This window comes from Vicugna pacos, chromosome 4, assembly GCF_048564905.1.
Source record: "Vicugna pacos chromosome 4, VicPac4, whole genome shotgun sequence".
Lineage (NCBI taxonomy): Eukaryota > Metazoa > Chordata > Mammalia > Artiodactyla > Camelidae > Vicugna > Vicugna pacos.
In genome coordinates, this window is record NC_132990.1 from 69,662,529 (window position 1) to 69,674,586 (window position 12,058).

Sequence of the window (12,058 nt, forward strand, 5' to 3'; positions counted from 1 at the left end):
ATTGCTATTTTTCTCAACAGTCCTACAAGGCAGGCATTATTTCTGCTTTACAGATGAGAAAACTGAGACTCAGAGAGGTTAAGGGACTTCTAAGGTCATCTTCTGGCAGATAACAGACCCAGGATAAAAGCCCAGGTGACTCCAAAGACCACACTCTCTCCATCACACTCAGTGTCCTCCTTAGCCCCCGAGTCCTGGTGTTGGGAGCACCTCCCCTTGTCCCTGCCTCATTCCTCGGACATGATCTTGACTTGGGATGAACACTAAAATGAGAAAAAATGGTAATCAGTAAACTACCAGCTTCTTCTCTAGTCCACTGTAGACTCCTGTGTCAATGCATCTATTTAGCTCAGGTCTGTAGGTTTTGGCTATAATTCCCTACCTACTTGCCTAAAACTAACTGGAAAATAAGAAAATCTTCCACCAACTTTTCCTACAGAACATTCATGGGTACATATCCATGCTTCACAAACCTACCACTGTCCACTTAAAAATAGCACAGGCTCTGTGTGGAAAACAATTTGGTGGTTCCTCAAAAAGGTAAACATAAAATTACTGTATGACCCAGCCATTCCACTCCTAGGCATATACCTCAAAAGAACTGACAATAGGGACTCAGACAGATACTTGCACAGGAATGTTCACAGCAGCATTATTCTCAAAAGCCAAAAGGTAGAAACAACCCAGTGTCCATTACCAGATGAATGGGTAAACAAAATGTGGTCTATATGTACACAAGGTGGAATATTATTCAGCCATTAAAAGGGATGGAGTTCTGACACATGCTACAATGTGGATGAGCCCTGAAAACATGCTAAGTGAAATGAGCCAGACACAGAAAACAAATGTGATCTAATTTCATACATATATGTAATATCTAGAATAGGCAAACTCATAGAGACAGAAAGTAGATTAGAGGTTACCAAGGGCTGGTGGGATAGGGGAATTACCAGTTACTTCTTAATGAGTTCAGAATTTCTGTTTGGGGTGATGAAAAAATTTGAAAATACATAGGGCTGGTGGTTGTGTAACATTGTGAATGTAGTTAATGCTACTGAATTGTATGCTTAACAACGGCTAAAATGGCAAATTTTATGTTAAGTATGTTTTACCACAATTGAGGAAAGAAAAAAGCAGGGGCTCTGAAGACAGACGTGGGCTTGATTCCCAGCTTGACCAGGTTGTGTGGCATACCTCAGAGCCAGCACAGAGGCACACACACCAGCCTCTCCCAGGCTTCACCTAATTTCTCTTTTCCCCTGGTTTCCTCGCTTCCTTATCTCATCGAGGTGCATTGTACATATTGTTTTAAGGTCCCTCAAACTTTTTTTTTAGCACAAGATAGAGGCACAGACAAATTAGTAACATCCTTTATATACATGCTGGGCACACTCTGCTTGCCTAAGTAGAGGGCAGGGAGCGCACACCACGAAGCAGTCTTATTCCTTCCATTTTGAGCTGCTCTTAAGCTGAGTCAATGGAAATCTGCTTCCTTACCACGTTGGGACAAGCTGGCACCCAAAGTTAGGTTCCTGCGTGCAGACTTGGATTTCTTCTACTCAGAAGACTCCAAAATGAAGCATTTCAAAGGTTTATTCACAAGGATGTTTGGTGGAATATTAATTATAATCTCAAAAAATTGTCAATCTATTAATGATAAAGAATATAAAAACAAATATATGTATGTATATGCACGACTGGGACACTGTGCTGTCCATCAGAAACTGACACACTGTAACTGACTGTACCTCAATTTAAAAAAAATTGTTAATCTAAATGTCCTGTGTGAGAGAGTGGTTATGGGAATTATGGTAGCTGTACCTGATAGACTATTCTGTAGCTATGTAAAAAAGCCTATGATATAACGTTAAATGGAGGAGAAAAACTTTTAACTGAGATTTGGTAGCAGTTATGTAAACATTTTGCATAATGAAAAATAATTAGAAAAAATATACAAAAGGTAGCTGAGGAAGTTGTGTTAGTTCAGTGGAACCAGAGTGATATTTGAATTTTTCTAGTTTGTAAATATTTTTCTATTTTCTGTTATACTAAAAACACATAAATACAGTTAAATTTTTTTTTTAACCATGAGATCAATGGTGTTACTCAACCAGGAGACAGATATATACGGTATTTTTCTGAACTGCTCCAACATAGCCTCGTCTGCTCATGCTTGAAAGCCAGGCTATCAATCTGCTTTTATCTTAACTTCTCTGTCTTCAAGGGGTTTTAGGTGGATAAATATGACTCAGCAGAATCATGTGCAAAATCAGGGGCTGTAAGGTGGATGCTGCCAGCGTACCCACAGCTGAATCTGGAAGCCCGGCCTCTTGGGAAGGACTAAGCAAGAAGGACTGCAGGAGCTGGCTGCCGGCTGCACAGCCTCCTTCCAGCACTGACATGGGCTGTTGAATACTATCCCCACCTCAGCCATCACACCCTGCGGCCAGGGGCTGTGCTCCATTCATCCAGGGGAAGCCTAGCCAGCAGGCTGGCCCAGAGAAAACCATGTAAGCCTGTTGAATAAACAACCCTCATAGTGCTCCATCTATACTGGCCTTTCCACACAGCTACTGGCACAGAACAGAATGCATCTTAAAGTACCAATCTCCATCAGTCCTGCTCTTTGATCTAACATTTACCAGAGACCTGCGGTAGGCCAGACATGGGAACAAGCACCTTCATCCACACTGTCTTAAGATGACTCCATGGAGCAAGAGCTATGAAATAAGAAACTATGGACAGAAAAAGGGATGCAATTAAAGCACCGAATTCTATTTTTGAAAGTTCTTTAAAACTGAGGCCATCGTGCTAGGAGATGTCTTCCAAAGAGAGGGTGGTGGTTTAGTCTTATTCAGATTTCAAGATGATATAATTTTAAACAAAGGAGTGAGGTGAAAGTAAGATTCTTTTTAAAACTCATTCGCTCTCCCTAGGAGGGAGAAGAGGGAAAATTCAAGGCAAATTCAAGACCCACACTGTTATATATATTCTCCAAAAGTTGCACTCTTCCAACCAGCAGAGAAAGGACCCTTGGCCTAGCAATTAAAATCATTTGTCTTTTATCCTCTCCTTGCCAAAAAGGACCCCAGCCCTAACTAGTTAATCCCTAACACACACTGCTACTCCCAGAGTTGCCTGGCAACTGCTAGGAGGCGTGTCAGAGAGCAAGAAAGGCCTAAATAAATGAGCTGGAGCCTGGGCTGCCGCTTGACACGGATAAAGGGGGTTTTTCCGAATGGGGCTGCCTGGCTGCTTGTGGTTCTCTCATTTAAGTGGAGAAGAACAAGTTGACTTGGCCGATATTGTTAAATATCTTGGGCTTTGCACCTGATATTCTCTGGGTGACTGAAAAATGGGTCACATGCCCCTGTGATTTGCTGACACTGTCCCCTCTGACAGGCAACACCAACCTCCAAAGCCTACAGACAGGACAGGATGCAATGTGTATGCACTGAATGGAGGCCCTGGCCTCACACATTTCTCTGTTCTTTCATTTCTTTCACCCATGCTTCCATCCACTGTTTCAAAATGCACTCATTGATGCCTCCACTATGCCATGACCCGTGCCCGGCACTGGAAATACAGGGAGAAAGAGCTGTTAGTCTGGAACATAAGGAAACCAGAACAAAGACAGGCGAGATGGTATGGTGGAAGGAACCTGGGTTTTAGAGTTAGGCCGACCTGAGTTTGACTCCTGGCTCTGCTACTTGTTGGGAAGTCACGGGAAATCTCAGCCCCTCCCTGAGCTGTAACGTAGACTGCAAGGGGCAGTCATGGGGAACTACTGCGACCATGGATGCAAAGCAACTCAGGGACGAGCCGAGGTCCGACGCGGTGGGAAGCCGCAGAGCAGGCAGAAGACTTGGCGTCAGCTGGACTCCCTTGGCGGCTCACTTTCCAACCCTCGGAGGTAATAACTCACCTGGCCCTGAAGAGAGAGCCCACCAGTGAGCCCACATGGGTCCTCCCGCCCTGGGACAGGCACACAGCAGAAGGCAGGGACAGAGAGGAGCAGGCTGGCACCAGGCACGTGATTGGACCTTAGCAAGGGGGGGCCTTCCTCTTCCCTTCCAGGCAGGAGAAAGAAGATGAAGCTTAAGTCTCCCCAACAAGCTGCATTTTGAATTTTTTCCAGAAGGAGAGAGAAAAAAAAAAGGCCAAGGAGTTCAAAATCTCAAGTGAGCCCTGGGCTGTGGAGGAGGGGTTGCCCATCTCTGCCTCTTGGGGCCCCTGCGGGGATGGTGTAAAAGGAGCCCTGTCGAGTCTGTCATGTTTCATGCTTTAAAAATCCCAAACTCTGCGACTTGGCGGTGACCCGAGTCCCATGACTGCACCTGCTGGCTCAAGTGGGAAACCCCGACACCGCACTGTGCAGGGCACACCACGGGCACAGCACAGCATGGCCCCGGTGCACCCTCCGCGTCCCACATGCTCCTCCAGGCCCTGACCCTGCAGGCTACCTTCTCCCTCAGCCTCGACCATTCTTCACTCGACCTGCCCCAGAGACTCTCCCCTCCAGGCTACCAACTGTTTCTGGCCACCAGCTTTCTCTTTCACTTTATGAATCAAAGGCCTTAAATGTACTTGGGTCCTTTAACCCAGTAAATTCATGCAAGGGATTTTGCCTAAGGAAATAATTCATATTGTGCATGAAGATTTACATAAAGATGTTCACCACAGAGTGATTTAAGTTGGTGAAAGATTATCAGCAGTCAAAAGGACCAGCATTGGGATAATGTGGTGGGTCTTGGCACTGATTTCGGATTGCGGGAACCTGATGAAAATTTCTGCGAGTAGGGCCCAGACATTTGCCATTTTAAGAGCCCCACAGGTGATGCTGATCCACAGCCAGGGGTGATTGAGAACCACTGGGGTCACCTGATGGGATACATGCAGCCATTATAAATCACGTTTTACAAGAGTCCTTACATGATGTGAAAAATATGCTAAAAGGAAAAACCAAATAACTGGGAACTAGGTTGCTTTGCCAGGAATATCTCAACTCTCTGAAAGTGAGAAAACCAAAAACCAAAACCAAAATGAAACAAAAACAACCCCCAAATCCTAGAAGCTTGGTGGAAACATGCTAACATGTTACTTCAACCCCAGATGATAGGATTATAAGTACTTTCTCATTTCTAGTCCTGTTACTTTAAACTTTTTCTTTTGTCTTTTTTTTTTTTTTAACCAAGAGCAGGTGCTATTTTTATAACCAGAGAAACTACTAAGAGACAAGTGGCTCCAGGGAGGGCGCCCCACCCCCTCCGCACCATGCTGCCTGCCATCCAGCAGGCTCACCGTCACTAGCTGCGTGCAGCCTGACTCTAACACCCTGACCCTGCTTGGGCTCACATGCGCTTTGCAGTCATTATTTTAATTGATCCCACAAACAATCTGGTATGGGAGGTGTTATCCATTTTTTTAAATGAGAAGAATTGGCTAGAATTGAATCTATGGTTTAAAAACCATTTAGATAACATAGTGATGACACTTGGTTAGAAAAGTTCTGGCCCTCTGGCTTCCCTCTTGGACTTTCAGAAAAAAGCCATTCTGGTACAGATGAATCAGACTGAAAGCACGACAAACCTGCCTTATTTCATTGATTCTAAGATCCAAACTTCTTCACTTTGTAACATCTCTGAAATTTGGACATGTCTTACAATTGATTGCATCCTTCAATTTATAATTAGCAGCACCTTTTTCATTTTCTTAATGGCACATGAAATAATGGTACATCTTATGATGGAATGGCATCTTACATTCAATGAAATATAACATGTTTATAACCAAACCCATCATCCTATCCTCAAAATCCTACTTTTAATGGCTATGTAATATTCTACCATATGGATATACTTCAATTTACTTCATCAGTTGTTTATCATTATGGACACAATCTATTCCTTGTTTTTACCATTATAATCTGCTACTAAGAACACCTCTACATCAAGCTTTCCCCTTTTCTACTATGGGTATCATCATCCTCTCCCAGGTCCAAATCTTGGGAGATATTTTGACATTTCTCACCCCTCATCTCCCATATTTTATCTATTACTGGATTCATGTAGCCATTTCTTCTTTGTGATACCTTTTCCTGGTGTAACCACCAGAGGGCTCTCTTCTGAGCTCCCAACAGTCCCCTGGTCTCCCTGCTTCCAGTTTCCTTTTCAGTCCATCACTGTATTACTGGTCAAACAGGATGTCAGTTACATCCCATCTCTGCTCACATTCCTAGCCTAGTATCCAAGGCTCTGTTAAATTTGGCTCCAACTTCTCCTGCATTCCCCACTTCCCCAACCAAACTCATGACTTCAGACAAAGTGGCCACAAAGGGTCCTGCCTCCAAGCCTTTGCTCACTCAGATAACTTCATACCCACCACAGGAAGGGGTTGCTTCTGTCTTTCTTTTCCCAAACCCTAGCCATCAGCTCGTTTCACCTTCCTATGAAATGTTTTATGGCTCATTTGATCCTTATAATCAACTGGAGATGTAGGATGATAGGTATTCTTATCCTCATTTCACAGGTGAAGAAATCGAAGTCTAAAGAGTCTAAGTGGCTTGCTCAAGGTCGTACAACTCAGAAGTACAGAGCCAGGCTTTAAACTACAGGACTTCACCCTTGTACCCAATGCCTTTCAGAGCCAAGTGCAAATACAACCATAAACTTCTCTGGAGGAGGAACTTGTGCCCAGATCATACACTCAGCGATACGGACCAAGAGTCAACAGCCTCTGGATTCTAGATGTATATGTGACAACAATGAAATCATGTAAGAGCAGAAATACTTCATGTCTGTCCATTCCCAGCAGCCTAAGAAAAGGACTGAGCCATTTGTCCCATTCTCATTTTAAAGACAGCAAGAAAACAGTATTTTCTTTGAATCATACCAGCTCTCAAAACAGCACTGAACCTGACTGTGTGGCTGGGCCCAAGGTCAGGACAAAGAATCAGAGCCACTTCTTTTGGAGACAAGCAGGACATGAGGAGCTTGCTTTAAGCTAAAGGGCTTCAGAGGATCTAGGGAAGTATTTCTTAGGAAGCAAAAAGAGTGTATCCTTTCTGTTAAGTGACCATGACGTTGCCTGAAGCTGAGGCAGTCTTAGCAAGGCCTAAGTGCTGGATGGAGGACAAGGGAAAAGGAGGATGTGGCATCAGGCTGCTGCTCCCTGAGCACCGGCCACTTCATGGAGAGTGCGCCCCGGAGGAAGGGAATTTCTCTGTGCTTCACTTACACACATGAGGGAGTCACAGCAGTAAAAATGTATTTAACAAGGTATAACTGTGGCTTATGAGGAAGCATGATCAAGATTCAAAACCAGAGTTTGCATATGAAATGCACTGCCTGTGATCTGCTCAACCTTTGACTTTTAATTTAATAAAACGTTATGGGTTAAGACAAAAACAGAAGCAAACACCCCTGACCTTGGGCACAGCTTCCTTGTGCAAAGAGGCAGGGCTGGGAGGACACTTCCCTGGCGCCTCACCACATACACAACCTCTTTTGGTGAATTCAACGGCCAGATGAATGGCAGGTTTCTTGTGGCCTGTGAGGTATGTGTCTTAGCCCTGACCAAACGTGGATTCGCAACACGCCAAGAAGCTACTCACCGGTTCAATTTTCAGAGCGTTTCGGTAGCTGCCGAAGAAAGCGGCCTGGGCCTTTAGGAAGGCTCTGGCCACACCGTCGCCAGTAGTCGTGGAGACCTTCTTCAGCCGGTTCTTCAGCGACGAGATCTGGTGATGGAGAGAAAGGAGACATGGCTGAGGGCAGGGTACACCCAACACATACAGAAGATCCCTCCAGAAAATCCCTGGGAGGGGGATCCATTTGATAACTTAGCTGCTGGGAGAACAGAAATGCATTTAGTGTTAGGGCAGGTTTTTAAAATTTAAATAAATGCTGCTCCTATTAGAGCACATCTAATAAAAACAAAAACAAACTCACTTTCTAAGCAGTTTCAACGTGCCAGGTAAATGCTATCACATAAATGTTCTTACTTTATTCTTTCAACAATGCTGTAAGGAATGGACTGCGTTCCCATTTTACAAAGGTGAAACAGCCCCAGAGAGGTTAGATTACGAGGTTCGATTATGCCTAGAACAAACCCAAGAAGTGGCCTGGTTGGAATATGAATCAAAGTCTTGTAATCTAAGCCCAAGACTACACAAACTTTTTTAGTTCCAATTCTACTTTCTTTTCAGATTACTTACAAATATTAGAAACATGACTTACATATAATATACATGATCATATACCTCACACCTCATACTATACATTTATTAAATTAATATATTATATATTTAATAATATATGCATTTTAAAAGTATATATTATTATATACCACATACTCTAAAGGAATAATCTTTGAATAGACTTACAGATACACACTTCTATAGCTTATAGATGTGCACGTCACAGATTAAAACAAAATAGACAAGAAAGGCATGGCAATGGGAAAAGAAGAAGCCAGGAAGATTTAGTATATAAATATAAGCCATAAGGTCTTACATGGTAGCTAGAACTAGACTGCAAATTTGACTTACGAGTCTCCTAATGGTCAAAGCAAAAAGGGAAACATGAAAAGTTGTGAAATTCATTGGGTCCAAAGCAATTGCACACACGAACACAAAATTTCCTGAAAGAACTACAAGAGATTTCTCCTACAAGTGCTCAATGTAGGAAAGACTGTGTGACATGACAGTTGTTATCCTCAACATCAAAGACAACATCAAGCTTCTTTCTGTTTCCAATATGCCATTCATCTCAGGATGCCATACTGCACAACTTCTGGGCACACCATTCATACTGTGTTCCATGTGAAAAGTGCTCCTGGAATTGTGCAACTTGTAGCCTTGACTCAGTTGTGATACAATGGTGAGCAAAATAAGACAGGGGGAAAATACCAATACATGTGACATTGCTACTACCGTGATGAGCCTGTGATAGACAGAGCTCACCAAGGAGGTCAAGGAAGGCTTCCTGGAGAGAAAGAGGCTTGGGCTGAAATCTGAAGGATGAGGTGAAGTAAACTCACAAATACCAAACACAGGGATCAGCATTTACAAAGACACTATAGTGAGGAGTTCAGAGACTAGAGTGAACTGTGGCTTCAGTGGACAGAATGATGGAGAAAATAGCTTAAAACGAGGATAGAGGGAAAGAAAGGCAGGGGTCAAGAGCTGTGAATACATTAAAGAATTTTTCCTTTCATTTTGAGATAAATGTAAAGTTAGTGACTATTTTTAAGCATGCAGGTGACATATCAAGAACACATTTCAGGAATCTGTATGGGGCTTAGATATAGGTATATCTATTGGCCTGAAATTATTTAAGATTAAATTTAGGATAAAAATTAAAGATGAAATAGAAAATTAGATGCAGATGGTCCATGAATCACGTACAAATTTTTGATATGAATGAGTGATGACTATTTTTCTGGGTCTAGGTGCTATAGCTTTCCTCAGGCTCCCAAAGGTGGCTGTGAATCTAAAAATATTAACAATCTGGGATGGATTATATATACTTTTGAAATGCTCCATGGACATTTCTTCTTACCAAGCTTCTGATAAGCGGTTTTTAACAGCTCATATTAAGATATATTTTACACATCATAAAACTCATTCATTTAAAATACATAATTCAGTAGTTTTTAGTACAGTAACAACGCTGTAGAACTATCACTATTATCTAATTCCAGAACATTTCATCAAAAGAAAACCTATCTTATTGGTGGTCATTTCTCACTCCCACTAATCCTGCCCCACTCCTCCCTCACCCCAGTCCCAGGTAACCATTCACCCACTTTCTGTCTACAAATTTGCCTATTCTGAACATTTCATATAAAGGGAATCATACAATATGTGGTCTCTTTTTGTGACTGGGCTTCTTTCATTTAGCATAACGCTCACTATAAACATGTTTCATCCACACTGTAGTACTTATTAGTACTTCATTCTTTTTCACAGCTGAATACTATTCCATCATATGGGTGGACCACATTTTATTCACCTCTTCATCTGTTGACGGGTATCTGGGTCATTTCCACTTTTTGGCTATTATGAATAATGCTGCGACAAACATTCATATACAAGCTTTCACATGGAGACAGCAGAGATTTTTGAGGCAAGAAACTGGATGGCAAAAATCCTCATTTGCCAGATAAGCTAAAAGGACACATGAAGTCGTGGAGCACAGTGCTTTGCATACAGAAAGTCAAACCATCAAGTCAGAAGGGACGGGAATGTGCATTTGTCAGGGTGGCCACCCCACCTCCGCTCAGAGGTGGGCCAGGGAAAACAATTTTCCTCTGGAAGCAGTTTGGAGTATGTCTCAACACCTGGGTGTAAGGACTCTGTTTACTGTGAGCTCCCCTACTTTGCTTCACACACACCATAGCACCATGGTAGTGAGAGCCCACCAGAGGCAGTGCAGGCCCTCGGCGCCCTGGCACACTGTCATGTACCTCCAACTTGACACGGCAGTATGAAAAAGGAACAGGCTTTATGAAAATGTTAAAAATATTGCCCACTTCCCACCCTCCAAATAATAAAAATCCTGGCTCTCCCAGGGACTAGGGTGACATTTCCATTCTTTGAAAAAGTGCAAGCCAGTGTCGCTCTTTTGGCTCCTCAAAGCCCTTGGGCCACCTGTGCGGCAGATTATTCCTCACTTAACCTTCCCCGGCCTTTCCCTTTCATTCGGGAGGTGTTTAATTACCTTGGATTCACAAGGCTGCACTTCAGGTGAGCTCTCCTAATGGCCTCATTACCATTTTACACAAAGAAGTCGTTGCTGATTGTAACTGAGCAAATAGGAGTGTGTGCCTTCCTGCCTGCCCCTGCTGCTCTGAAACCAGCCAAGTGGGCCTGGGCTCTTGGTGCCCCTGTGACCACTTAGGCCAAGACTTCTGAAGACCTCTCCTCACCCTGCAACAAGGAGAAGCTTTTGTCAGCACTTCAAACTTTGAAACTTCAAGTATATGCGCATCTGATGACTGGTGATAGCATTTTGTCCTTTAAATAAAAGCGAGGAAAGAGAATCTAAGGCTTAAGTAACCCACAGTCATACATCTAAAACGGAACTTGCTCTGAGTGCTCCTGCGGGTGCTGGTCAAATCATTAACTTTGGGCTCATCAGGCATAATTTTTTGGGGGGGCCAGAAATGCCAGCGAGGGTGGCTTCCTCCTTTAATGAGGTATCAGGAGGGGGACAGAAAACAAAGGGAAGAGAGTACAAAATTGAACTCACTACCTTCTTAGCCCCCTCCTCCTCCTGTGTCCCATCTTGGTCACCGCAGCCACATCCACCCAGTCTCCTAGGCTAGACTTGCACATTAGATTCCATTCTTCTCCTTCCCTTCCCACAACCGTTCTCCACATCTTACCAACACCACCCCAAATATGCCCTGAATTTGCCCTCTCCTCTCAGTGCCCTTGACCTTGACCTTGTGCTGTTCAGCTCTAGTCATCCTCTCTTGGCCCCAGTTGGTGGAGTAGTTTTCTAGATGGGCTCTCTGTCTTCAGTTTTCCCTCAATGCCACCACCCATAGCTGTCCCAGTATTCTTGGAAATAGATGAATCTGACCTCTATCAAAATCTGCTATCACCACCTGCAGAAAAACAGCCTAACTCCTCAGAGCAGTCTGTGATCCTCTCCTCAACTGGCCTCTCTTCCCTTGGCCCCACTTAACGTATACTTGACTGATACTGAATTGCTATCCAGAAGTATATGCTACCCTCCAGCCCAAACATATGCTGACAACTCAAATGGAGTTGTCCCTTGGCCCTTTCTGTCCTACTTGTGAATATCTTTTCACCCTTTGAAAGACCATCCAAGTGCCCCTCAATTGGGGCCTATTAAGTAAATTATACCACATCCTTACAACGAAATACTGCAGAGCTGCTAAGATGTGGCAGTACTCGATGAACTCTCATGAAAAATGTCCACAAACTACTGCCAAATGGGGAGGTGGAGGGACACAAGTCGCAGAGCAATATGTATAACATAAATCATTTAAAAATTATATATATGTATGTTCAAATACGTAGTAAGAA

The 12,058-nt window shown here is 43.3% G+C and overlaps 1 protein-coding gene across 4 annotated transcripts in view; it reads right to left on the minus strand.

Annotated features, from left to right (window-relative positions):
* DENND1A (DENN domain containing 1A) overlaps nt 1-12,058 on the minus strand; it is a 476,944-nt gene that overhangs the window by 137,235 nt on the left and 327,651 nt on the right. For all 4 annotated transcript variants that reach the window (XM_072960109.1, XM_072960107.1, XM_072960108.1 and 1 more), the window contains exon 13: nt 7,613-7,738. In XM_072960109.1, coding sequence (XP_072816210.1) covers nt 7,613-7,738 — 126 coding nt within the window. The remainder of the gene's footprint in view (nt 1-7,612; nt 7,739-12,058) is intronic.